At 40.5% G+C, this 27,804-nt stretch overlaps 1 protein-coding gene across 8 annotated transcripts in view; it reads right to left on the minus strand.

Moving 5' to 3' along the window:
- The window catches only part of SORCS1 (sortilin related VPS10 domain containing receptor 1), a 436,617-nt gene that overhangs the window by 294,199 nt on the left and 114,614 nt on the right, over positions 1 to 27,804 (minus strand). For all 8 annotated transcript variants that reach the window (XM_083616531.1, XM_083616537.1, XM_083616535.1 and 5 more), the window contains exon 2: positions 9,805 to 9,872. In XM_083616531.1, coding sequence (XP_083472657.1) covers positions 9,805 to 9,872 — 68 coding nt within the window. The remainder of the gene's footprint in view (positions 1 to 9,804; positions 9,873 to 27,804) is intronic.

Below are 27,804 nucleotides of genomic sequence, written 5' to 3' on the forward strand. Positions count from 1 at the left end.
CCTTGTTTCTCAGACCTCCTCACACCTCCCCTTCTTGTATTCCAATTTAAATTGTCTATTCAGCAAGTCCTTAACTTATTTCTTCACCTTAACTTAAACATTTATTCTAACATACTGTTATTTTACTTTACTTCTTTTTTCCATTTCCTCCATTTATTTTTAACAGCCTTATTCTCACTTAGTTTAAAAAAAAGAAAAAAAAAACCAATTTCGCCTTATTAAAATTACACATCAATACTTATACCTCATTAATTTATTCTTGAACCTTTTTCCTAAGGTCGACCAAAATTTCCCTTCCACGGTTTACCCAATTTCCTTACCACTAACAAAATATAAAACAAGCAAAGCCATGCAAATTATCCTTATGTACCCTTTGGATTCCCAACCTCCACCCACCCTTCTCCCGGTTCCAGTCCCCAACCAATATCCATCAGTCTTTATATTATTTATTTAGCCTGGAGATCTCAGGTCCGAGGCCCTTATGTCTCTCTTAGTTCCTTTCTGCCGGTCTCTCTGATAAACCTTGATGTTAAGCCCCAGGTCTCGGAGGGGCTCCGGCCCAACAGAATCGGTGTTGCTTCTAGCCAGTCCTCCATACTTAAAAGCAAAAGCAAAGCCTATGGGGTATTCCAACTCTTGTTTCAAATTTCTTTCAAATCCAAATGTCCCGACAGCTCCAGCTTCCACCTTCAACAAATTTATAATCCTCAGGTCTTCAGATCTCCTCAAAAGAGGATCTCTCCATTTTCCAAATTCCCAATCAAACCAGGCTTTCCGCATCCAGTTTTTATTGTCCTTTTTTATCATCATGTCAGGCCTCATATTGTAGCTCTCCTTTGACTCCTGCAAGCCTCCATCTCCTCCTTCGTTTTCTTCAAAAAGAACATATTGCTCCATCGTGTCTACGCTTTCGGTTTCATTTATTTGTTCAGTTGAATAGGCTTCCTGTTTCAAATCCTTATCAGACTCCAAGCTGTTGTTTACTGTCCAATGTAATAGCGCGACCTCTGTAGACAAAGCATCGTACTCATCTTGTAAGTTTCCCAAGAGAACCAGTGCTCTGTCCAATTCTGCTTGGAATTTAGACACTCCAGCCATTTTTGTAATGTAGTATCCTTGTTACCCCTCTAGGGGGATTTAATTCCTTGATCTTCCTTTCAGCTCAAAAACCAAAAGTCCAGTTATTTTGTATCAACCTTATTTTCAACAAGTTATCCCGAATAAACCAGCAAAAACAGCAGAAACAATGTTCTCTTTTTCCAGCTGACAACTAGCTGACTAGCAGCTCACTTGACAGCTGTCAAAATCTTCCATGCAACAGGCTTTCTCATCGGACGTTCCCGGGTCCAGGGGGGGGGTGTAGTTTCAGCTCCCAAAATTCTTTTTATCCTCCAGAATATCCTCTTATCATGTCCAAACCGTGAGGTCAGGATCTTTAGTTAAAAAAAAGCAAGAAACAGATTCTCTCGACCTTAGCTGCCCAGTCCTTTGCTTTAAGTTGTTTACAAAGAGGGGGGGGGGTGGACTTCCTTTTTAGCCCCTTCCCGCTCGTTCCAAATCCAAGATAAGAAATTTTTTAAAGTTCCAATCTCCGTATTACTCACGGGTTGATGTTTTAGGATCCAATCACTCTTAGAAGAAGTTGGCGCTCTCTGTCAATGGCTTGCGGCTTCACTCCGTAGGCGAGGGAGTACTCTCAGCACCACGCCTTACCCTGCCTCCGTTCCGAAGCCTTTAAAAAGGCTCCGTCGCGGATTGGGGGGGCGCAAATGGTGCCCGCCGAGTCTCTGTGTTCACAGGCATCCGCGCCTGTGATTTTAAGGGTCCCCGCTTCGCCGCAGCGGCCAGACCCAGACGCTACGGAGCCGATTCCCCCCGGAGCTCGGAGGGAATCCGCCATTAAACAGTGGCACCAACCCGGAAGTCCAGCTCTCATACATCACTACTGGGAAAACCATAGCTTTAACAATAGGACCTTTGTTGGTAAGGTGATGTCTCTGCTTTTTAAGATGCTGTCTAGGTTTGTCATTGCTTTTCTCCCAAGAAGCAGGCACCTTTTAATTTCGTGACTGCTGTCACCATCTGCAGTGATCATGGAGCCCAAGAAAGTAAAATCTCTCACTGCCTCCATTTCTTCCTTCATTCCTTCATGGATCACTGTCTTGTCGTGGGGAAGGGGCTTGAACAACTCAGAGAATATATGAGCCATGCCGTGCAGGGCCACCCAAGATGGACAAGTCATAGTGGAGAGTTTGGACTAAACGTGCTCCACCTGGAGCAGGAACCAGCAAGCCACTCCGGTATCCCTGCCAAGAAAACTCCATGGACAAAGACAACAGGCATATAAAAGTGAAACTAGACTCAGGCTATATTGTGTTATTTCTCAGTAACACCTCTACTCCTGTTCTGAGATTGCACTTCCCCCGACTGTCACACCTGAGTCTGGGGCACTGTTTGCACTACTCCAGTTGCAAAACCAATGAGACTTGCTTCCCGGCAGATGTTGTTTACCAGGTGGGAGGATGGGAGTGGCAAAGCAGTGGAGTGTTCTGAATTGGTTTTGCACTGACCTCTCCAACACCTTGGGGACTCCTTTCTCCCCTGTTATGTACTGAGTTGAATAGGATCCAAACTGCAGCAGTCTGATTGGTCCTAGAACAATAGGATCCAAAAGGCAGCAGTCTGATTGGTCCTAGAACAATAGGATTCAGAATGCAGCAGTCTGATTGGTCCTAGAACAAGGCAGCAGTATGATTGGTTGGCAGGAACCACCCAATCATGCTCCAGATAGAAGTGAATCCACAACCTGATTGGCTTACAGTAGAATTCCGGAATTAGCCAATCATGTGCAGCCCATTGTGTAAATAATGTATATAAAGCAGATACTTTGAGGGGACATTCATTCATTCCTCCTCACCACTATGAGCTGAATAAAGAGCATGAAATCACTTTGCGACTCTGAGTATATCTCATCCCCATAAGTGACAGCTGGGAAACTAGTGTTAATGGCTCTACTTCACCCAGTGAGCTACTTCTGCCTAATTACTACCCTTCCCAGCACACTCCTGCCATGAAATAAAATATTATCAATAGAAACAGTGGTAGTTGGTGCTCCTTGGCAGCAGATACGTCCTCCTTTTGTTTTCATATCTTTGTTAATCTGCTATCCATTCCTTTTGCTAATAAAATGTTTCGGAGATGCAGGGGGAGACACGTCACATCAAGGTGCAAAGTTTCAGTGTGGGAATAATAAAAGAATGTTTCTTCATTTCTGTTCCTTTTTTTGTTTCAAAAGTTATTTTAAATAAATGAGCCTGGGGTCTCAAAAAGTTATTTTTCAATAGAGTGATTTGCTGCAAGACAAAGAATACAATCAAATAAAGGAAAATTCTTATTGAGTTATATGAAACAGGTATTTCTGCCTTTAAGCCATATACTGAATAATATCAGAGCATCTACAGAGAGAATTGCCCAATTCCCATTACTAAGTGCATTTGCATTGAATATGCACATTCTCTGATGTTTCAGACTCATGGCTGAAAGTCTGATAAACAGATATCACCACCTAAATTTGTATTTCAATTCACTTTGAAAGACAAAGGGAACTGCTGAATATTCAGATTTGAACATCCAGCCTTAGAATCTACCTTAAGAGCCCCAAGGAGAATTTTAAAGTATTAAATTGATTTCAACCCAAGTTTTATGACCCCTGTTCAATAAGTTGGTTAATCACTGGCTCCAGTCTTATTCAATTCAATGCTGTTGATACAGGGAGAGAGGTCTTTAAAAGGTTGGTTTTATGGAAGGATTTGCATGTAGGCTTAACATAGACCAGAAGCGATGCACAAAAATAAACATCGGACTCTAGTGCTGAACACAGTAAGCCCGATTGACCACATCAGCACTGACTTCTGAGTAAATATGCAGAGTTTGCTTTCAAATTCAGACCTCTACCCTCAGGTCAGGTCAAACCCTCAGGTTTACTAGGAAAACTGAACATACACAGCTATGTGTTTGCATAAGAGGTAATAATTCATTTTTCAAAAATAACTGAAACGCTGTTTTCTAAACTAAGTTCTTAGCCTATTGCAGGGGTGGCAAACCCAGCTAGATGTTTCTGGACTATGACTCCCATTTTCCCTAACTGGCCATGCTGGCTGAGACTGATGGGAGTTGAGTCCAACAACATCTCAAAGGCAATAGGTTAGCATACAGAGAGTCACTGCAGTGGTGGGGCTCATTCTGCACACCCCTGCTTCCCCTTCGTACACGCAAACTGAATGCCTAAAGTGAGTTAAGGTGTTAACCATTTCCAGTAACAATTTTTGAGCCACTTTTCTCAGCCCCATTAGCTGCTTAGAAAGTGAGAAATGTAAATGCCTTTCTATCTTGGATCAATTTGCTCCTGTTTGCTCCTGCAAACTGTAATCCATGGTATTCATGTCAATAAAACCACATCAATGAAGCAAAGGTTATGGCCTCATTGATGATGATCAGAAAGTGCCAAAGAATCTTGCTGTAAAACATAGGATAACATTCAGAGACCTGTGAGACCCCATATATGTGAGACTATATATGTGAGATGCACACTCTAAATGTAAGATGCAAATTAAAAGCAAGCATTTCACCACCTTTTGGGATTCGGCTTTCTTTCTACACCTAAAATGCTTTTGGACAAACTTTTCACAGGATATGAGGGAAATGTGAATGGACTGGAGGTCATCCATTATATGCTGGTTATATGTCTTTTACTTTGGATTCACAGAAGCAAAGCCATTATGACAGATGCAGGTATGACACAGAGAAATCTCAACATTCTGCAATTTGCTTAACACTTTGCTTTTTTATATTTTTAAAACTGAGGGGAAATTTTTTAAGTAGCTGTAGTTCTTGAAATGTGCTCATGGGTACAATGATCTCAGCAGAGGGAGAAAATGGAAGCAGCAAAAGTTCATCCTAATTCAGAATGTCAGAGCATTTCAACATTTATCTTACATGAAGAAAAATCCTGAAGACAATCCACTGGGAACTGAACATTTCATTTCAGTGAAGTCTGCATGTGAAAACTTCCTGGAAGATTGTGGCCCTTGTTACCAACCAACTTTATACACACAGAAAAGCACTTTCCCAAATTGATCTCATTCAGAAATAACAGTAACATTTGATGTTAGGCTAGCTTAGTTACACCAGGCAACAATGTCAGCTTCCACGGAACTGACTTTGGGCTTTTCAACACAATAAATTCTTACCACTGCCACTGTCAACTAGAACGGGGTGACTGAGGATAAGGGGTAAAACACACACACAGCTTGAATATATCAATCCCATTACAGGCTGGATCCAACTTCTCAATTCAAAACAAGAAGTGCATCCTATCCCATCCACTCCTCTGTAAGCTAAAGGTAAAGGACCCCTGGACCATTAAGTGCAGTCAAAGGCAACTATGGGATACAGCGCTCATCTCACTTTTAGGTTGAGGGAGCCAGCATTTGTCCACAGACAGCTTTCCACGTCATGTGGCCAGCATGACTAAACGACTTCTGGTGCAATGGAACACTGTGACAGAAGCCAGAGTGCACGGAAATGTTGTTTACCTTCCCGCTGCAGCAGTACCTATTTATCTACTTGCACTGGCATGCTTTTGAACTGCTAGGTTGGCAGAAGCTGGGACAGAGCAACGGGAGCTCACCCCATTGCAGGGATTCGAACTGCTGACCTTCTGATCAGCATGCCCAAGGGACTCAGTGGTTTAGACCACAGCACCACCTGCGTCCCTTTTACTCCTCTGTATCACCTGTCAGTCTACTCACTCTTCTCCAAGAAGAATAAAAGTCTTGGGGAAGAGGGCATTATGCAGCAGAGGAGAGAAGAAGGGAACCCAGGAGGGGGCATGGTGTCAAATGGAATGCACAGAGCATACTTTCCCACTGGAACGTGTGGCTTGATGAGATCATTGTGTGCTTAGCATCTTTTACCACCTAGGAGAGGACTTGGCCTATTCTCCATCCCTTAACCATTTGTTCCCTTTCCCTAAGGAAGAAGGTTCATCTTGCAGTAAGAGTGAGAGAGTTAAAGAAATAGGGAGTCTTGGGAAATGGGGGAAATTTTGAGTTGGCCAAGTCAAAATCAAACTTGAAAACTCAATTTAAAAATACCACCCTGAATAGTTCTCTCTGTGCCTGACCTATGGTGGCCGTCCCATCCATATACGCCATTGCTTTAACTGCAGCCATCAGATGAAAAACAGGCATGTGATAACTTACCTTTAGCTTGAAAGTGTCGAGGTGAATTTAAGACAGAACTTGCTCACACTTTCAAGGAAAGGAATGGGCAGTGTAAAACATATCATTCTAGCCACTTGCAGCTGTGCTCCATTGAGAGCGCGTCACTGGTTGGCATTCAAAGCCTTGAAGGATAAGGTTAATCACAGTTCTTTAATGTTTGTCTCCACACAGTTTCAATCACATTACAAATGTGGAGATTATTTCCTCCCTCCGTCTCCTTGCCACCACCACCAATTCCCTGCAGATATGGTATCTTTTATTCTGACATTTTACTTATCTTAAACTTAAGCTTATCTTTATTTAGTAGCAGAAACCACTGTTTTCTCCAGAGTCTCAAAGCTTAATCCCTTTTGTGATCTAGGAGATATCTGGGAGAGCATTGGAAGAAGAAAATATATATAAACAAATCCAACTTGACTAATTGTTCTGTGTCACACAAGCTATTTCTTACCTTTACTCCCTTTCTTGAAGATAAATAAATGCTTTTTTTTTAAGAGAGAGAGAGAGAGAAATCAAAAGCACAAGGATGGCAGAGTCTACCTAGAGGATTATAGTGTAATTAATGCCAAGTCTAGCTGGAGAGAAATCTCAATAACTCATTTCAAAAGTGGAATCACCCTTGTAACTCGGAGCCTGTTGATCCACTGAGACTGGTGGATGAAAAGCTCAGCTGCCTATCGACTTCTCTGCCTCTTACACACTGTGTAGTAGCAGCAGAAAGTCTTCTGACGCCCAGGATCTCATGTGGATCACTTTATTAATTTTAATACCATTTTTAAAATCACTTTAGTTAAATTTCCAGAGCTAGGTGATTGAAAGAAAGATCCAAACCTGGCAAGTAATCACATTGCTGAAAATTTACTGAAAAAATGATGGAAGAAAAGCTTCATTATTTCTCCTTAAACCCAGACCCGGAAGGAACCATGCTTAATTAGTGCATTTATTGTTATAAAGGTCTACAATGGTATGGTTTTACTTAAATGACTCTGCACGATCTCACCCCTCCATATGGAACAGTCACAAGAATGAGACTCACCACAGCTCCCCATTATGTTGAAACAGAAGGGAACTGTTTAAATGATGGTTAGTTCAAGCAACCTAGGATCAAACCATGGTGCATTCTCCTGCTTGTTCACTAACTACAGTTTCAACTAACCATAGTTTCCAAGTTAAAAAATAACAGGAAGCCTCTGGTTAGTGTAAAACGGGAAGTAGATGCTTCCAATTTTGTCCTTGAGAACGGGTCTTTTCTGTAGTGGCTCCCCATTGGTGGAATGCTCTTCCTAGAGAGGTTCGCCTGGTGCTTTCATTATATATTTTTAGGCACCAGGCAAAAGTGCTTCTCTTCAATTTCCTCTCAACTAAAGAATGCATGGCAGATGCCATCCAAGCTCTGCTTAGAAATATCCAAGGAAAACAGTTCACCACCTTTTGAGGGAATCTCCTTTCCCATAACTTGAAGCCATTGGTTTGCATCCTACCCTTCAGGGCAGGAGAAAACAAGCTTGCTCCATCTTCTATGTGGCAGTCCTTTAGGTATTTGAAGATGGTTATCATATCTCCTCTCAACCTCCTCTTAGCCAGGCTAAACATACCCAATTCACTCAAGCGCTTCTCGTAAGCCTTGGTTTCCAAACCCCTAATCATCTTGGTTACCCTCTTCTGTACATGTTCCAACTTGTCAATATTCTTCTTAAATGTAACATGTTAAAATATCAATATGACCACTTATATTAAAGACTTGATTCAATTGATTCTGCAAAACAATGACCGATAGCCAAAATAAATATGAGGACATGCTCACATGTGCCAAATTTTATGAATTAAAGAACTAATACTACCTGCAAATGTCACATGAAAAATTGGCCATAGGACTTAGCTACTGCTTTATTTTTAACCTGCATCATTCTAAAAGTTTAAGGAAAATGAGAAAATATCCCTATATTGAACCTAAGAGGGATGAGGGGAGTCCTTGCTTTCTTCAGCCTTCAGAAACTGGATGTCATTTATAGGCAAACAAGATCAAAACACTCATATGCAAGATAATACATTATTTCATTCATTGACATCATACCTGGAAAAGCTTGGAGCATTCAAGGTTGCAAAAGGTTGGTCTTTTCATTTTATTTCTATGTACTGTTTGATATTTTTAAGGTACAAACACCAAGGTCTACACTTATGTCACAAGGCAAATAGAAATAGCACTCAATAGCCTATTGCTAAACTCTTTAAAAACTTCCTAATATCACTTTTTGTTGTCTCATAGAAAGAACTTTGCAACACATCTACTGGTAGTCTCTGGTGAAATTAAAGAGAAGAGAACCCCTCTCAGTGCAAAGATATAATGCCCCAAGCAAAAACCTCATCTGTACTATTCTCCCCCATTAGAAGCTTGTCTCCCAGCAGCAGCACTGCCATCTACAGGAGGGGTGAGGCAGTGGAGAAGTTCATGCTTTTAAATTTATACTGTACTGTGTTTTCTATTTATGATATAATAAATGTAGGCATATTTAATATTGTAACCATGTAATAATTTATTAATGCAAAGGAAAACGGAAAAAAGCAAACACTTGGAACTTCCGTCTTCTTGACAAAAATAGTAGAATTTGTTTTCAAGATGCTATCCTTCAGATTCCTTTAATCAATGCAAGAGAATATAAGATGACCAGCATGTTTCTTCCCAATATGGGATGGGAGAATGCACAAAGGAAATACCTACAGTACTTTTATATGAATTAGTTTGGGACACACATTGCTACATTGTTGTTGACATTAAGCAACTCTAGGTATAATGGGTGACTAAACAGGAGTCCATTAAAAGCTCCATGTAAGCTTTCTAAGCAAAGAGTAAGAGTTGAGTTAAATATTATATATATGTTCTCTCTCTCTCTCTCTCTCTCTCTCTCTGTGTGTGTGTGTGTGTGTGTGTGTAGCAGAGGCAGTGTGAATAGAAAAGTGTGAATAGAAAGAAAATATCACTGCTAAGCTTGAAATGGAAATTAACTAATATTGTGGAACAGAGTGGTGGGCTATCCTTCCTTGGAGGTTTTTAAACATAGGTTGGATGGTCATCTGTGATGGATGCTTTAGCTAAATTTCCTGCATTGCAGGGGGTTGGACTAGATGACCCTTGGGTCCCTTCCAACTCTAAAATTCTAGGATTCTATTATTCTATTGGAAAATGAGCTTGTTAATGCACTACTCACCATATTGTAAGAAATAAATTATTGCTACAAATTGGAATAACATTAGGTTTCGCTTTCAGTTTTTAAATCAAATTTTCATTTTTAATTAACAGATACATGAAAGCAGCAGTACATCATGTACTGTAGCTGAAGAGGATGGCTCAATTCTGACATCTCCACGTGTGAAGAATGAGCAGAGCCATAAATGACCACTCTGAGAGACCTGCAAACCTTCCATCATGTAAGAAATCCAATTAAATCTAATGAAAGGACTGTACCACAGTGTCCAAATTGTTAAGTAAGTTGGTAATTATTAACTCAGCTTATCTACATACCTCCACAGTGAGCTCTCCGTGATACTCCCCAGGTTGTAGTCATACAGCTTTGTCAGAATTAAAATCACCTGCAGGCACAAGAAGGAAATCATGGTTACTCTCTAACAATTAGAATCTCATAGAACTGATATGACCCAGGGGAGGACTTAGACTGCTGTTAATGGGTGCTTAACATAATTAAATGAATTGCTCAAGCATTTGCTTAACTGATATGGAAGTGTCTGCAGAGACGTCTGCAGACATCGGAATTCCTCTCACCAGTGTCTGCCGCATGTGGCAACTTCTCTCAGAAAAAAGGGAAGGGTCATCTGCTTTACCACTCAAAGCACATGATAAAGGTGAAACGTCAACATGGTGTGAGCCAAAATAAAACTATTTTTCTAGACCTGATGCAGGGGCTCCATGTGAATTAATAGTCAAGAACTTCTACTCTGGCAGTTACCCCCTGCCCCCAGAAATAAGCCCTCACATTGTACAATAACACTGATAGATAAACCACAGACTTTAATAAAGACCCATAGTATAGTATGTTCTTCTAAATAGTATGGAGTTATAGAGTTGGACAGGATCTTGTAGGTCCAACACCATGTAAAATGCAGGAAATGCAGAACAAAGAATGGCTTTCCAATAGCTGCTTGAAGACCTTTGCCAAGGGAACCCACAATCCCTGTTTGTAATTGGTTCAGTTATCAGACTGCTCTTATGGATAAAATGCTTCTCCTGAACTTTAGCTGAAATCTGTTAATGGATGTAGCCATACTCTCTGTGGCAGCACATAACCATTCATTGGTTCATTGATCATTTCTGTGTGATAGCCCTTGAGGCCTATTATCATCCAGCTAAACATGTTTAGCTTATGGACTTATCATCCATACCCCTAACTATCTTTGTTGCCCCCCTCTGTACCTTTTTTCAATTAGTTTATATCCTTTTAAAATGGCAGCTGTTACATTTTATGATCTGAAAACTTTTTATTAAAGTTTTTCTTGTTTAACAAACAAACAAAAGTACATATATTGTCCACTTTATACCTGTCCATGTGATGTTTTTTTTTGTTTGCCCTAAATGCTGAACTTTGCATTTGTCTGTATCAAATTTCCTTTTGTTAATTTCAGCTGTTTCCCATTCTATCAGGGTCATTTTGAATTTTATTCCTGTATTTTGAGGTGTTTGCTATTCCTCCCAGATTATCCACACATTTAACAAGGATTGCCTCTACTTCTTCATCTAAGACGTTAATCCCAATGTACAAAGAATACCAGGCCTAGAACAGAGCCTTGCAGCACCCTACTTGCAACCAATGATGAGCTCTCCGTGAGTACCATTTTCCAACCAGCTGGAAATCCATTTGATGGCATTATCATCTAACCCACATTTAACCAGTTCATGGAGTGAAATATGGGGCATGTTGTCAAATGCTTTGCTTAAAACAAGATGAATTACACCCACAGCATCCCATTAATTGGGTTTACCGACCCAATTAAAAGAGAGAGAGAAAGAGATTAGTCTTAAATGAAATTTTAAGGGAAAGCTGCATCACATAATTTTTCAGTGCAGATGTGCTTCTGGAATTACTTAATCGAAGTGTGCTTGTGGCTTCCATGCTAGTTACTTTAAAGTCATTCATTCATTGTGGTAGTCCAGATTCCCCCCACCCCCACCGCCACATATCCACCTTATTGGCATGGTGGTCATGTATAGCAAGGGTGGATAACATATAGCCCTCCATACATTGATGAACTACAGCTCTCATTATTCCAGGCCATTGGTCATGCTGCCTGAGACTGGTGGGAGCAGGAGTCTAAGCCCAACTGGAGGGATACAGGTTAGGCACCCCCAATGCTATTTTTCTAGGAAAAGAGGTGCCGGAATTCACCATGAACACCTCCCTTGTTCTCTTATGATGGCAATGGCACCACCCTGAAAGGTGCCAAAACTGAGTTCCTGTGAGTTTCAGCTGGAAAAAAGTCCTGGACACCCCTGGTGTAGATAACACTCCATGGAATATCATTTATATGGGGTAGTTTGCTACATTCTCTGGTAATTTCACCATGCCCCTGTAAAACCACCAAAACATATAGAAAACAGTGGTGCCCCCCAAAACTATGGGCATGCTTTAAGTAATATCTCTGTTGGAGGTTTTGTTAAGCTGCTTTTCGGGTTAACAGGTTCAGTTGCTGACAGTGCCCTTAATTCCTGTTACAGATGGATGCGAGACCTGGCACACTGCTAGCCTGACTTCATTATTTGGTTTACTGCCGTCTTGTATCAGGAGAGCAACTACCAGAAATGCTTTATGTGCAAATGCCCCTCCCTTCCCCATTTTCGTAGTGGGGGATTTATAGGTCTATTCAGGGAGCGGAGCGGCAACATAATTCTGTATCTTCAACAAACAGCCGCCCTGCTGCCACTGATAAGCTTTCCTGGGAGGGCGGTGATTGAAATTTAGCACTTTCCAAGCCTTAATTGGCACATGTCTTTGTCAGGCATACGCACCCGCTGTGGGAATGCCATCTGACAGGGTGGTAGGCAGCCTGACACCTAGCACAAGCTCAGGTTCTCTCTAAAAAAAGTGAAATTAAAATGAAAGTGAGTCATCAACTTTTAGTAGATCAGAGTTTGGAAAATGGAGGACAGCAGAATGACTAGCGATTTCCAGCTGCAATTAGCTGTTCATCTCTGCTGTGCTCGACTACATGCTTGGCACCATATTGTTTCAGCTGCCATTGTGCCAATAACCCCATATGAACCAATCATTTATTATGATTTATTTACCAACCACATGGCTCCCATCGAGCCCTCAGAACAGCTTACAGACAAAAGCAAAAACAGCACTTAGTCCATAATCAAACTAGTAGCAACTAAAACTACATCAATTTAACTACTTTAAAATCTAGTGTGAAATAGCATTTTATCAAGCAGATAAGATAAAGTTTGTACAGTACTGAAAAAAAATAAATCAGGCCAGGTTGCAAAAAGTTTCAGCAGAAAGACAGAGTGGGGGATAGTGTTTCAACCCATACTGAATTTCAGTTTCAGTCCTCTTGAAGATTTAGGTTCACATTTTGGGTGTAGTCCACAGGTGGGAGCTCTGATGTTGGCAGTGATAAGGAGCGCTTCCGGAGAGCTAAGTTTACAAACTGTGCCATTCCTGGAAATATCAGTCTGAGCCAAGGTGACACATGTCTTAGTTCAGAGGTAAGGAACTTTTCTAGCCCAAATTATCTCTCTTTCCCCTTGTAGGCCAAGTTTCACAGGTGGGTGGAGCTTCACACCTGTCCATCATCTGATGTCAAAATTTTATCAGGTGACCTTTTTGCTCACAGGGGTCTTTAGAAGCCTCTTTCAAACTGCTATTTTGTGCAACACTTTGAACTGAGTTTCTGAAGATCTGAAAATCAGATGATTGTCAGATCTTCAGAACCCCTGATCAGAGTGCTGCAGAAAATAACACTTTGAGGGGGCTTCTGAAGACATCTTCAGAAGCTCTTCTCAGTGTGCTATTTTGCACTTAGTTACATTTCGTTTGGACTCATGCAATGCCCAGCATTCTGTCTAGTGACCAGTTAGAAACCAACTAAGCAATTTTATAGCTACCCTGGCTACCCCACTCCTTCCTGGAATATTAGCAAGACTCTGATCCAGAGGACTTGTAAGATATTGTTTCCCCCTCCTGAGTAGGTCTCAGTGATTAGTTTTATGCTCCCAGACTTGATTTTTGTTCCTAGCCTAAGAGACACTCATCACACTTTCTGTTCCTGGGATCCTGGTAGAAATTGTGGAAGGCTGTGTCAAGGGTAAGGAGCTGTGATCAGTTAGGGCATGTCAAGTCTCCTGAAGCTACAGCTTTCCCATGGGGTCAGCTTCCAGAAAAAAGGGCTATTTAATAGGGTCCAATGACTTCTCTGGATCCCTTGGAGATGTCACCCAGTTCTGGTTCTGCACAGCTGTTTGCAGAAAAACAGCTGAGAACAACGAAGTCTACATTGCTTCAATGCTTTTTTGGCTGTATGAAGTGATACTAATGACCCAGCCTAAGAATAAATACTCCTAGAGAGATTAAATCTTGGGCTTTACTCATATTTAAACCACTTCTATGTTAAAGCAATATACAGTGATCTTTTAAAATATGTAGACTGAATAACTATTAGGTAATCCCCTCATCTTTCATTTTAATGCACCCCTTTTCATAATACCCCTTTTACTTTATTGCTATGGTGCGATAACCTTTCTTTTCCAATTACTTTTTCTGATAAAGTACATATTTTTTGATACAAAGACAAAAGTGCAAACAGGATAGCAAAATGCATGTTTGCATTGAGGGGCTCTCATTTTGTGTATTGTTAGTAAAAAAAAAAAGCTATGTAGACCCATCATGTAAAATATTTATTCTTTCATTCTTACTTCCGCTTCTTTGTTGTTTAGCCTGTAAAAGGTTAGTTTACATTTAACATTCTTTTTCTCTCTCCCTGGCTGTCGCTAGCTAATCTGAAGACCCTAATGAACAAAGACATGCATATTATGTTGTTCTAAATGTCAAAATATGGGTGTAAAGGAATTTGGTAATGTAATGAAAAATAATGCATTGCCCTTTTTTTCTCTTTGTTTCTATTCCTCTCATCTACAGTAATTTCATCAAACAACACAACTAACTATAGAAGAAGTAAAGAAAAATGAATGTAAGCTTTGCTTACATATCCCCTGGTCTTTGAGGGGCTTCTGTAGTCATGTTGCAGAAGCGAGGGGAACAACTTAATGTAAGCAACTAATAGAAGTACAGTATATACTCGAGTAGGGACGCAGGTGGCACTGTGGGTTAAACCACAGAGCCTAGGACTTGCCGATCGGAAGGTCGGCGGTTCAAATCCCCGCATGGGGTGAACTCCCATTGCTCGGTCCCTTCTCCTGCCAACCTAGCAGTTCGAAAGCACATCAAAATGCAAGTAGATAAATAGGTACCACTCCAGCGGGAAGGTAAACGGCGTTTCCGTGCACTGCTCTGGTTTCACTAGAAGCGGTTTAGTCATGCCGGCCACATGACCCGGAAGCTGTACGCCGGCTCCCTCGGCCAATAAAGCAAGATGAGCGCCGCAACCCCAGAGTCGGTCACGACTGGACCTAATGGTCAGGGGTCCCTTTACCTTTACTATATACTCGAGTATAAGCAGACTTTTTCAGCACATTTTTAATGCTCAAAAAGCCCCCCTTGGCTTATACTCAAGTGAGGGTCCTTTCGGGCTGCTCCTTACTCCTCCGCCGCCTTTGCTGCTGTCGGTGGCAGAGGAGAAGGAATGAGCAGCACGAAAGCAGCCTTTTAGGGCTGCTTGTCCTTCCTCCGCCACTGCCACCACCACCAGGTTTGTGGTGTGGTGAACTGGCTTATACTCGAGTCAATAAGTTTTCCCAGTTTTTTGTGGTAAAATTAGGTGCCTCGACTTATATTTGGGTCAGCTTATACTCAAGTATATACGGTAGTCTCCTTTAACATTTCCCACTCCCTGCAATGTTTTCCATTCAAGCAATATGAATTTAATTATTTTCCCCTAACATATCAAGTGCTCTCATTTCCACTGTTCAGCATACTATATATAATGCTTCCTTCCTTATAATCTATCATGGTTACCCAGATCAACAGAAGGTGCACTATTAAGAATGCCATCTATGAATCATCATTTTTTAAAAAACAAGATAATGGCATTTTATGTGTTAGACAAAATTTTACCACCCAGCCCTTGTAAGCAAACCCTATTGAGTTCAATGGTACTAATTCCAAGGGAAGTGTATATAAAATGGCAGTGTGAGAAATGCGCTAAAATTCGAGCATTCAGAAGTGTTTCCATATTTGCCAGTTTAGCAACCAAAAACAGCCCAGTTTTTACAATTCTCCTGAAGATGCTCGTGTTCAAGTTTTGGCACATCTTTATAGAAATGGTGCTGAAGAATAATGAACCAGCAAACAACAAGGACTGTTTCAGTGTCCTGGCTATCCACATGTCATGCACAGATGATGCAAATACTAAGAGGACATTGTAAGCCCAAAGTAGCAAAACATGGGAGATTCCTAGATAGATTTTCATCTGCAATTTTCTCTCCTAAAAGCAGTATGGTGGGAAATGTTTTGGACTGCAGCTACAGTGCAAAGGTGGAGGGATCTTTACTTTCACCACACAACCTTTGGCCTAGGTTCAAATCTTCCCCTTTCACTGGCAGCTGTCATTAAATAAGAAAATTAATGGGAATTGCAAACCATTGATCTCTCATATATTGTATAATTTGATGTCTGAGATCAACATGGGATCTAGAGAGAAACCTGGTGGTTACCTGCCATTTAGAGGCAGGTATTTCAGAACAATGCCATTATTTAAATCATAATATGATGAAAAGGGAAGGGGAGGAAACAGGGGCAGATGATAGCACAGAGCAATGATGTCCTCCAGATGAAAAATTCCTAGCTGGAAGTGATCTGCAAGGTTCCATGACACATGAATATTCATAAACACAGATCCAAGCAGAGCAGTTTACACTGTGCTAACCTTAGCAGAAAGTACATCTGCTAGGCCTCCCCATCAGACCAAGAAAGAGATCTCAACTTCCAACTGCAGTAACTGATCTAGGATGAGCCAAAGTTGCATGCATAGCCATGATCAGCTTATGATTTCAAGCTCCCCAGGCATCACAAAAGGCAGCTGTCAAAACAGGCACAAGCTACTTGTTTCCACAAGTCTTCAGGGAATGAGAATCTGTGCCTTTGGAAGATAATTATCTCAAGGCTTGTGCCTTTCAGTTCCAATGCAAGCCACAAAATCCAATACTTGCCCCTTTGAAAGTGTCGGCAGTGTCAAGTTATTTGAAACAAACTCTGGCCTCTGTCTTCAGCCAGGGGACCAAAGGCCACTGGGATGCTGTATTCATGTTTTCCATAAAGAATATAGTGAAAGAAATTCTACAGCTATATTTTATGAATTACAGGGATGCAACTTTGTGTGATGTTCCTAGAAGACTCATATTACTTTCCACTCTACGCCCAAGGGATCCAACTATTTTGACACAACTTTCAAAAACATGGATACCATATCAAGCCAATATAGTGTCACTTAATCGCTTGGCTAAGCTTCCCTGACACTAATGCTCTTTTCCCCTGGCAGCTACTCTGGCCACTTTTACACTGACATTTATCTAGAAAGATTAGTCACTATAACCCTGTTCATTTTCCATGTGGTTTGGAAGAGGCATCAATTGTGCTAGGGAATAGAATGAGCAACCTTTAAGGTATAGCTGGGATGGTTCTATGCATAAAAGACCAGAAGGCCCACAAACACAGGGTCACCCTAAGAACAATATGCATGGCGTGAGCCACTTCTGTTGTTGCTTTGTTATACCCATGTTCTGAAACAGAAGACAGGCAAAGCCTACTGAAAAACAGCTTTGTGATGTTGGTATGTGATTCTGAAATGTATTAACTATCATCACTGCTTTTTAAAAAAAAAATGTTTAGGGGGTACTCTCATTTTCCTACTCATATTGAAATGTTGTGCCTCAATGAGGCCAAACTTAGAGTCACAAAATGTTTAGGGGTATGCGTCCCCCCGCGTCCCCCCAGAAAAAAACCACCACTGACTACCATAAGGATCTGCAAACATAAGACCACAGATTCATATCTGATCTTTGTGTTTGGGGGAAGAAAACAAGGTTGTTTTCTTTTGTAAATACATTATAGGGAGCAATTTCTGATCTCACAGCTATTTCTAACACAAAACAACCTATCTGTAGGAACTCAATCTTTCTACCTGAAAATATTTTAGTATCTTGATCTCCCATGTTTTTTACCATTAGTTTCGTTTTTTCTTTATTCAAAGCAAAACCTGATACCCTTCCAAAGTTTTCCATTTTGCTTCCATTTTGAAACATGGAAGATCAAGAGAAAAAGGAACTGGTAGAAAAATTTGGATTACAAATTGTAAAAAAAGTGAAATATTTAGGTATACAAATAACAATGAAAAATATAAATTTGTTTGAAGATAATTATAAAAAAAATTGGGAAGAAACAAAAAGAGAAATGGAAACTTGGACAAGATTGAAATTAACCCTCTGGGGTAGAATTTCGGCTATTAAAATGAATATCTTACCAAAACTTCTGTTCCTTTTTCAAATGATTCCCATAATAGGTAAAGATGATTGTTTTAAAAAATGGAAAACAGACCTAACAAAGTTTATATGGCAAGGCAAAAAGCCACGGATCAAACATAAATTATTAACCGACATAAAAGAGCGGGGAGGTTTTGGACTCCCAGACCTGAGACTATATTACGATGCAGCATGCTTTACTTGGATCAAGGATTGGATCAAATTGGATAACAGTGACATTTTGGATTTGAAGGGATGGAACAACAGATATGGTTGGCATGCCTATCTAATTTATAACAAAGTGGCAGTCCATAAAGAATTTCTAAGCCACGTAATTAGAAATGCATTATACAAGGTCTGGGTGAGACATAGAAGGTTGTTAGAACCAAAAACCCCATGGTGGGTCTCACCGCTAGAAGTAATATCGGTTAAAAAGAAAAATACTATAGGAAGAATGGCAACATACCAGCAGCTCCTAAAGGAAGAACAGGGCCAATTAAAACTAAGACCATACGATGAGGTGACCCAATACTGTACCACATGGTTACAATATCACCAAATTGCACAAATATTCAACCAGGATAAAGTAATAGGATTTGAAAAAGAAGAATCAAAATTACAAAAAGTATTATTACAAAACTCAAAAAAATATATATCCAAAATGTATAATTTATTATTAGAATGGGAATTAAAGGATGAAGAAGTAAAAGAAGTTATGATTAAATGGGCATGTGATATAGGATATGTAATTCGGCTGGACCAATGGGAGAAATTATGGAAATATGATATTAAATTCACGGCATGTTATACAATAAGAGAAAATTTTATGAAAATGGTGTACCAATGGTACTTAACTCCGGTAAAATTGGCTAAAATTTACAAATTAAAATTGAATACCTGTTGGAGATGTAAAAAAGAAATAGGAACAATGTTTCACATGTGGTGGGAATGCCGACCTATTAAACAATTCTGGAATGAAATCTATGAAGAACTCAAAAAGATGTTTAAAATATCTTTCAGGAAAAAAACGGAGGCATTCCTTTTAGGTTTAATTACAAATGATATCCCCGAAAATCAAAGGAAAGTATTCCTTTATGCAACAACAGCTGCCAGGATGCTTATAGCTAAAAACTGGAAAGGCAGAAAAATTCCATCAGTGAAAGATTGGCAAATTAAATTTTGTGAATACATAAATCTGGCAAGACTCACAGCTTACATAAGGGGACAATCGGACCAGAAATTATTAAAAGAATAGGGTTGTGCTAAAGAGTATATGAAAAAACATTGTTCTGGAGTTAGTATATTGGTATGTAATGAATGATGCTTTACAGGGTTAAAGAAAAAGAAAAATGGTGTAAAAAAAAAAAGTACCAAGGTGGAAGTAATCTAATTAGACACAACAATACAGTAAGAGTAAATTTTTTGAGGCCTTAGAACAAAGGAAGGAAGTCAATTTGTGTTTATGTACATAATGATATGGTTTTTTTCTGTAGATGTGTGCTTTTTCGTTTTTTTTTAGTTTAGTTTTGTTTCCTTTGCTTTTTTTTTCCTTTTCTGTTTTTTCCTATATGTTCCGGGGATTTTTGTTTGTATAGTATTATTTTGGATTCAATGTTTGTAATTTTTGTTATGATTCTGCATTGAAAATAAAAAAATTCAAAAAATAAAAATAAAAATAACAGTCTTCCCCGTTCCTGCCTATAAAAAAATAATAATATTTTAGTATCTTATGAATCACCAGGCTTCCTACCTACAAATTATTTCCATTTCCCCCCAGTACAATAAGTTGCTAAAGTCAAGCAAATAGCTTTTATCACTTCATTGGGGATGGAGTTCTTCAAAGAGAGGCAAATAAATCAACCTAATAAAAACATGCTTCTGCTATAATTCCAAGTGATTTGGTTCTTTCGATTTATAACCTCAGGGCTGGATTGAGAATTTTGTGAGCCTCGAGGCAAGACATCTGCAAGAGACCTGTCTCTCCCCCAATGAACGTGTAATGTTTGCTCACTTCCATCATTGCTCAAAAACACTTAGACCAGAGAAACAAAAGTCCAAGGTAAGTCATAGACTTAACTTACGCCTGCTTTTCCTATGTAGTGGTTCTGCCCATTCCCTGCTTCAATGAACTAAAAGCAAACTCACTCAAAGGTACTACATAGAGATTTTCAGCCTTTTTGACTCGCACCTCTGACTCTGCCCTGCTTCCCCTTCGTAGGCCTTATCTGAATCTGTTACTGCCCCCTAATTTCTCTCCAGTTCTGTGGGGCTCCTCCAGCCCCCTTACCAACAGTGCCCCTGCCACAAATATCTGCCCCACTGTGGTCTTTTGCTTGTTTCTTTATCCAACCCCACTTGATCCTATTCACAAGTTTGTCCCCTCTCACCCACTGGTACTCTCCTCCATACAGTGGTGTAGCGTGGGTTGTCAGCACCCGGGGCAAGGCAAGTAATTTGCGCCCCCTAACCCGTGGATTTGCGCCCCCTAACCCGTGGATTTGCGCCCCCTAACCCATGGATTTGCCCTAACCCCAGATGTTGCGCCTGGTGCGGCCCGCCCCCCCTGCACCCCCCACGCTACGCCACTGCCTCCATACGAGCCCCCCAATCTGCCAGGTGCATCCCACTCAATACCAGCCGGCTGGCTGCCCCCTTGGCGTAGAAGCCCCACCTGCTTTGTGCCCCACTTTAACCCCTCCGGGATATCACCTCTGACTCCTCCTTCCTTCCCTTCCTTGGGCTTCTTGCCTGTCTCAGGCAAACAAACTAATAAGTACCCTCATCTCAAATCAATCAATCAATCAATCAATCAATCTACTCCCTATGTTCATCTCTGCCTTTACTGTCTCCTCCCTCCAACTCACCAGCTCTCTCTCTCCCTCCTCTTCTTGTCCTCCTCCAAGTAGCCCCTGGACAGTACCTGATACAGCCTGTCCAATAGTAATGCATCATGTTAATGGTCCCAACCAACAGGAGTGCACTTTCTTTACCAAGGTCTGATTGTCGTTATCAGAGGAGAGAGGGAAGGAAGAAGGGATGGAGGTTGGTGCTACCTGTGGTGCACCATTCAGGGCTGCATGGCAAACTGATTGAAAACCACTGGCATAGAGAATGAAAAACTGGCATACGGACTACAGTGCACAACAAAGAAACAACATTCAATACTTCGGACTAGACTTTTGGCACACATGTCAGAAAAGTTGGCCACCGCTGATTTGTCTTCATTAAATGAAGCTATCACCAAGCCCATCTCACATCAAACTGGCTGGCAAATAACTTCCAACTTACATGCATCATGGACCATGGTTAAAGTGCTTACCCTGTCACATTTAAATGTGTGTGCTGGTCCATACAAGGGCTTCTTTGTCCCTTATGCAGGGACTGTGCAATTCCCTGGAACTTTAAATAAAAAACTTTGGAGGCTTTTGCAGTCTTCCCTCTGAGCCGAGAATATTTGCACAAGAAGTAGAGTTATATTTTCTGTTTTGGCATGACTTCTTAACTGACAAAAAAATCCCTCATCAAATGTGTGCATTAGAGCACAAAAGTAAACATTCATAAAAATTCAGTTCAGATCTAGTTTTCTGCTTTTAAGGACTAATGGCCCTGGAGTTGTTTACAAGAACACGGTGCTATATTACTTTTAATATGGCTAATTTTCACTCATTCCTCCATACATCAAACCATTGTTTACCTCTGCTCAGCAACCTAGGCAACATGAAACAAGGAACAAGGAACACGGATTGTGACATCCAATACAATGCTCTCTCTCTCTCTGAGTTTACATGGCACTCTCTGTACTCAAGCCTCATATCTGATAGATTCACTCATATTATCCATAACAAAGTGAGGGCATGTACAAGCAGATTGTGTCATGTCAAAAGTCCCAGCCAGCCAATTGGCTATGACTTACTTGCTTTTACAAGTAAAACTGCTTCTTAAGCAAGCTTCCTTATGGGTAAACAAAGCACTCATCTCCCCTCTAGGTAATACAGACAGCTCACAGAAGTGAGCTGTTCCAAACTGTATAGGGAAAAGAAACAAATCCCCTTTTCAAATATAACAAATAAACACAAATACTTTTCATGCAGCAAATCTGCCAGAGGAACTGTGTTGAATAGTTTGAACTTATCTCACAGCATTTGGGATGGCGGTAGAGATGGGGAGATGAAACATGGAAGTGCTGGATGTTGTTGAATTCTCAAGTCTGATCCCCCTACCCAAAATGTTTGGATTTCCTACATATGTACCATATATAAATATATAGTCGATGCTTTATGAGTGAAAGCAAATATGGAGAAAGAAAATGAAGATAATACTATTTAAGCCTTCTAATCCAAACCTTTATCCATCTGATATTTCACTTCCAACTGTGACAATCTTGCATATGTCAGAAGACACCTCCCCCCCCAAAAAAAACCGTGACAAAAATCTGACTTCTCAATTGGCCATGGACAGAATTAATTTAACAAGCAAGACCGCTTGCTCCAACAAGCTGTCCCTCTTGTGGTAAACACATAGCTTTTTCTAGACTGATTAGTTCCCCTCTCTCACACAAAATGGCTGCCATCTGTCAGCTCATTTGTAAAAACACAGAAAAACTGTCCAGAGACAGTTGGGCAGCAATAAACATTGGTCTAAAGCAGAGATGGAGAGACTATGGTCCTCTGAGTGTTGTTGGACTGCCCATTAACCCTAGCCAGCAGAGCCAATGCTCTGGTATTATTAGAGCTGCAGTCTAGGAACATCTAGAGGGCCTCAGGTTTCCCATCACTGGTCTATAACTTTGCTACATGATTTCATGAGCAAGTCAAACACACATTTGAAGAGGTACAGTACTTCCACCATTTTCTTGTGGAGGGCTGTTCATTTGGAATAGCCCTCATGTGACTATCACACTTCATATGAAATGATAAACTGAGGAAGATGGTTCCTGGTTTCACAGCTATGAACTGGATTGCAAACTTGAACAGTGCTTACTGTAGTGGAGCCCTCCCTGTGGAACACCCTTCCATCAGATGTCAAGGAGATGAGTAACTATATAACTTTTAGAAGACATCTGAAAGCAGCCCTGTATAGGGAAGCTTTTTAAGGTTTAATATTTTATTATGTTTTTATATGTGTTGGAAGCCTCCCAGAGTGGCTGGGGCAACCCAGTCAGATGGCTGGGGTACAAATAACAAACAAACAAACAAACAAAAATAATTACTATCCCATGAACTCATGTGATGGGAAAAATCACACAAACACACACACACACACACACACACACACACACACAAACGTCCTGCACGAATTTAAACAAAGTTATGATCTTGCACTACCCAGAAGCACCCAACAAATCTTAGATCAAAATCACCTCAGTATATTAGCACCACACACACACACAGCAAACCTCATTTACTAGATGGTGTTCTGCAGGGTATATTGCAGTTATAACAGATCCTATAAACCCCAAACACAAATCTTTCTATCCGGAAGTTGTAGTAATATGAACTGACCATTTGTAAGCCACTTTCTAAAGGAGAATGAGAAAATGTTGCAAAGAAAGGAGGAAAGGTTGGTGTGGAAAACCTTCCTTGGAATAGAATCACTAGATTGTGGGGAGGGAAATAATTAAAACACAAAATCCCAGACTCCAGAACTGCTAGCTAGAAATAATGTGACATATTTATATATATCTGAACACCTAGCAGTCAGCTTATTCTGAGGCTTTCTAAAGCAGATAAAAGTGAAAAATTAGCATGCAATGAATAATTAATTTCGTGCTTTACTGATGTTTAAACAAATGGCTTTCATGAAAGGGATAGGCATTCAAGCAATAAATCACTGTTTAGCTCCCTGTCAGAAGGAAAAAAAGATACCATGACAGAGTTATTGAATTGAGCTGCATGGTCACAAGGAAAATGCAACAAAGATAAAGGAGTGGAGTGCCCTTGAGTAACTGGACAACCCCAGAGTTAGAGGGGAAGGCATACCTTACAAAATATATCTATGTATGATTGGGAGAGGACAACAGAAGCAAGCTCATCAGTATAAATAGTTTTATCTACACTTCCCTAAACTTCATAAATTTAATTAATGATATCATAAGTCACCTGGAAGACAGTGGGGCTTATTTCTGATAAACTTGATGGGCATGTACTATTAGTTAAAGTGGGCCTTCTCAAACCTGGTGCTGCCAGGGTTTACTTGAGATGGCTGAAAATTACTAAGGTCCGCCAGTCACAGAATGGTATTGCAGCTGCAGAACCAGTCACAAAATGAAGGCAGAGACTGACATAATCAGCTGGAAATTACTGGTGCCACTTTCAAGCGATAGCTGATCCCTCTATGGAATTTGCGAAATGATTTGCCACAGCATTTTCCCAGAGGCAAGGTGTTTCATAGCTTAGCTTTCCTCAAGATAAGTACAGACATTTGCTCTGGCAGTATTGTGATACTGCTTCCCCATTTCTCTCAATACTACATTTGCACTAGATCATCATTGTATGGCCCCCAATGAAGGTTGTGTGGTGTCTCATGGACTGGGAAACATGGATCTCTGCCTTGAAAGCACGGAGCAAAAGGGAAGTGTGGATTAGTCCTAAGAAGTGGAAATCCTTCTTAGTCCTAAGAAGGTGGTTTAAAACAACTGGGGAGGTCTAGCTAGATTAGGAAGGGGAAATACTGAGGATTTAAAAAAACAACAACAACAAGGAGAAAAAGTAGAGATGGGTACAACAGAGAAGCCAGCACCTGAAAGCCAACACAACAAAGCTTCAGCATCCTTCTCACTGTACTCAAACCTTCCTTTAAACCACAACTTCCCTCCTCTCTGTGTCTCCCCCTCCTCACTTTATTCACGTCACTGTTATTGTTTAAACCCACCACCTTTCTTGTCTCTGTGTCATTCCACCCTTGCTTTACTCCGACCTGACTCTTCCATTCCTCAGATGCTTCAAAGGCAATAGAGGGTGTGTGCAAACTTGCCTAGGGACGCAGTTGGCGCTGTGGGTTAAACCACAGAGCCTAGGACTTGCCGATCGGAAGGTTGGCGGTTCGAATCCCCGCGACGGGATGAGCTCCCATTGCTCGGTCCTTGCTCCTACCAACCTAGCAGTTCGAAAGCATGCCAGTGCAAGTAGATAAATAGGTACCACTCCGGTGGGAAGGTAAACGGTGTTTCTGTGAGCTGCTCTGGTTCGTCAGAAGTGGTTTAGTCATGCTAGCTGTACGCCGGCTCCCTCGGCCAATAAACTGAGATGAGCGCCGCAACCCCAGAGTCGGTCACAACTGGACCTAATGGTCAGGGGTCCCTTTACCTTTACTTTACAAACTTGCCTATTTTTCAGAGGTAAAATCTGCATGCATAGCTTTGCGCATTTTTTCCCTATGGCCCCACCCATCACTGACATGTGGTCCTCAGGAGGTTACCCAAAAAGAAAGAGGTTCCCTTCCCCTGTTTCACACAGATTCTTTCCCGTACAGGTCTTTATGTCTTGTTAACTATGATAGCTTTATGAAAGAAAGATATTATATTATATTATAATATAATGAATATATTATATTGTTGGAAAAATCTATTAACATTTATGGAACGTCACCAGCAATTTACAGAGGTCATAATTAAATCTGACAAGCTACTGTCCTTAAACTTGGACAAATGAACTGACTAAACCGGGTCTTGCCAGCATAAATGAGCTCCTGCCAGTTGCTTATGGATAAAGTTCAAAGCCCAACAATCTTATACTGTCTCATAAGACATGACCTTGTGTGGGACAGATGCCAAAAAGGAGGGCTGGAATGTAAGCCCATTCATTTCTACTTAAACAATGCCTTCCAATCTGTCCACTCATTCCTGAGGAACTGTTCCCAAAGCACAGTTTTTCCTTTTAAAAAACACACACATACATGAATGCACCGTATTTCTCACCTTCAATTTTGTTAAAGTGCTAAGTCAACAAACTCTAGCTAATTAGTTCTATTTATTCCATGACTGCTAATCAATTACTGCCAAAAATTTCTAATGACTTTTACTTCCCTCATCCTCAACCTTAAAAAAAGTCATGCCACCCATAATCCATCAGGTTTTCAAGTTCTCCTGCAGAGGGGGAAAGGGGGAAAGAAAGAAAGCTTGGCTTGAGTGTATAATAAAGTTCTCCACTTACTTGCGTTCTCACACCTACTCAGCCTCAGTGAAAATAACCCTCTGCCAGCTGCCTGAAAATAAGCTCAGAGGCATCTGGAGACCAATTGTAATGCAAAGGTCATATTTTCCAAGCTGTTTATAGATTGTAATTTGTAAGGGTGTAATGTCACAGGTTGTCAATAATTCAAGGTGGAAAATTACAAGTCGTAATAGGCTATCAATTCTTCATTCTTCCCCACTTAAGTCTTTATCCCCAAAGAGTGGTTAAATTGCATTTCATTTGAGTTTATTCCTTGAACTTGGATTCCAAAGTTTCATTTGTTTATGGTAAAGACATTTAGGGTGGTAAAATGTAACTAATGCCTTAACAAGTCCTTAGGGGATGTAACCAATAAAAAGTGCATGTTTCAGAGTACAGATATGAATTGCTGCTAAAGGTCTATTCCCGCTGGGCTCCTATATTCCATGCAGCCTGTTGGTAGTGCTGCCGGCATTAAAAAAAACGATATTCTTTTTTCTCAGAGGCTGAACAAAGGCTGAGATGAAAAGCTCTATGTGCAAGAGACTATTTCAAGCCACTACTTTAAGATTTATCTATTTGGATATAATCCTGTCACTGGTTAATCATGGAAAAGTCCCAGTGAAATCAATAGAAGCTGTTTACATGTAACAAATGACAGAATTACACTTTTTGTGTAATGAGGTGCCTAGTATGTGACCAAAAAAGGAATTCCCTTCCCCCTTTGGGAAATCTAATTAGTACCTGGTTGAAATGCTTTATTACCTCTAGTTCTGCAAGTTTCAGGAAAGCAGATCTCTATTTTTGAAATCAGCAAATTCACACTGATAAAAAAGGCTGCATCCCTTCCCTCTATCCATCCCCCAGTCCAAGGTTGGTTAATCTGAATAATTCACATCTAGCATACAGTCCTTTTGTCTTGGATACATCTGTGTCCGATTGTATAAATGTTGGTGCCAGTAAATAAACAATACGATGGAAAACAGAAGAATGGCTGCACAAGTATCATGGCATTGACTCGGTAACCAAATTCCGCCTTGATGTAATATTGACAAAGCAGTTTGGATAGGCAGCTAGTTCTGCCACACCAGCATCAACCAGCATTGTGAAATGTGGTGTAGTCATGCTATGGAAAGTACAATGTAGAATCTGGCAAACAATTCCATGGATTGCTATGGGGGTTAGTTACCGGTATTTCACAGTTTCAGTGGAAGCATTTATGTGCTTATACCAAAATGGACTTGCTCTAAGGTAAGTGGAGTAACCCACTCTACTCATCAATGAGCATCATAACAGAAACATGTTCCTAAGAAATAAGAATGTTTTGTCTAAAGCAGTAGTATCTTTCCTTTGTCGTGTATGTTGAACACAAAAGGGAAGGGACACATTTACTTTTCAAGAGAAATATATCTGGTGTGCTAGAGATTGCATTATCAACACCAAACATCTAGGAGCTTTCATCCACCAATATAGGGACTCAGTAGGAATTTCATAATAGAAGCAATCATTCCTACCTCTTAATGGAGCCAATTTAGTGTCTGCTAAAACTGTCAACCTTCAATTGAGATGTTAGCCCTGTGTGCTTCAAGATGCTGAAAGTGACAATGCCGTTATAATGAAATAAATCCTAAAATCGAAACATTTTCAATGAATTTCCCCAAAGATGAAGGATGACAATGTTTAAAGTATCAAAACTTACCAGTAAGTCTCCCATGTGAATACATTT

Source organism: Podarcis filfolensis (assembly GCF_964270895.1).
Source record: "Podarcis filfolensis genome assembly, chromosome: 5".
In the NCBI taxonomy this organism is placed as follows: Eukaryota; Metazoa; Chordata; class Lepidosauria; order Squamata; family Lacertidae; genus Podarcis; species Podarcis filfolensis.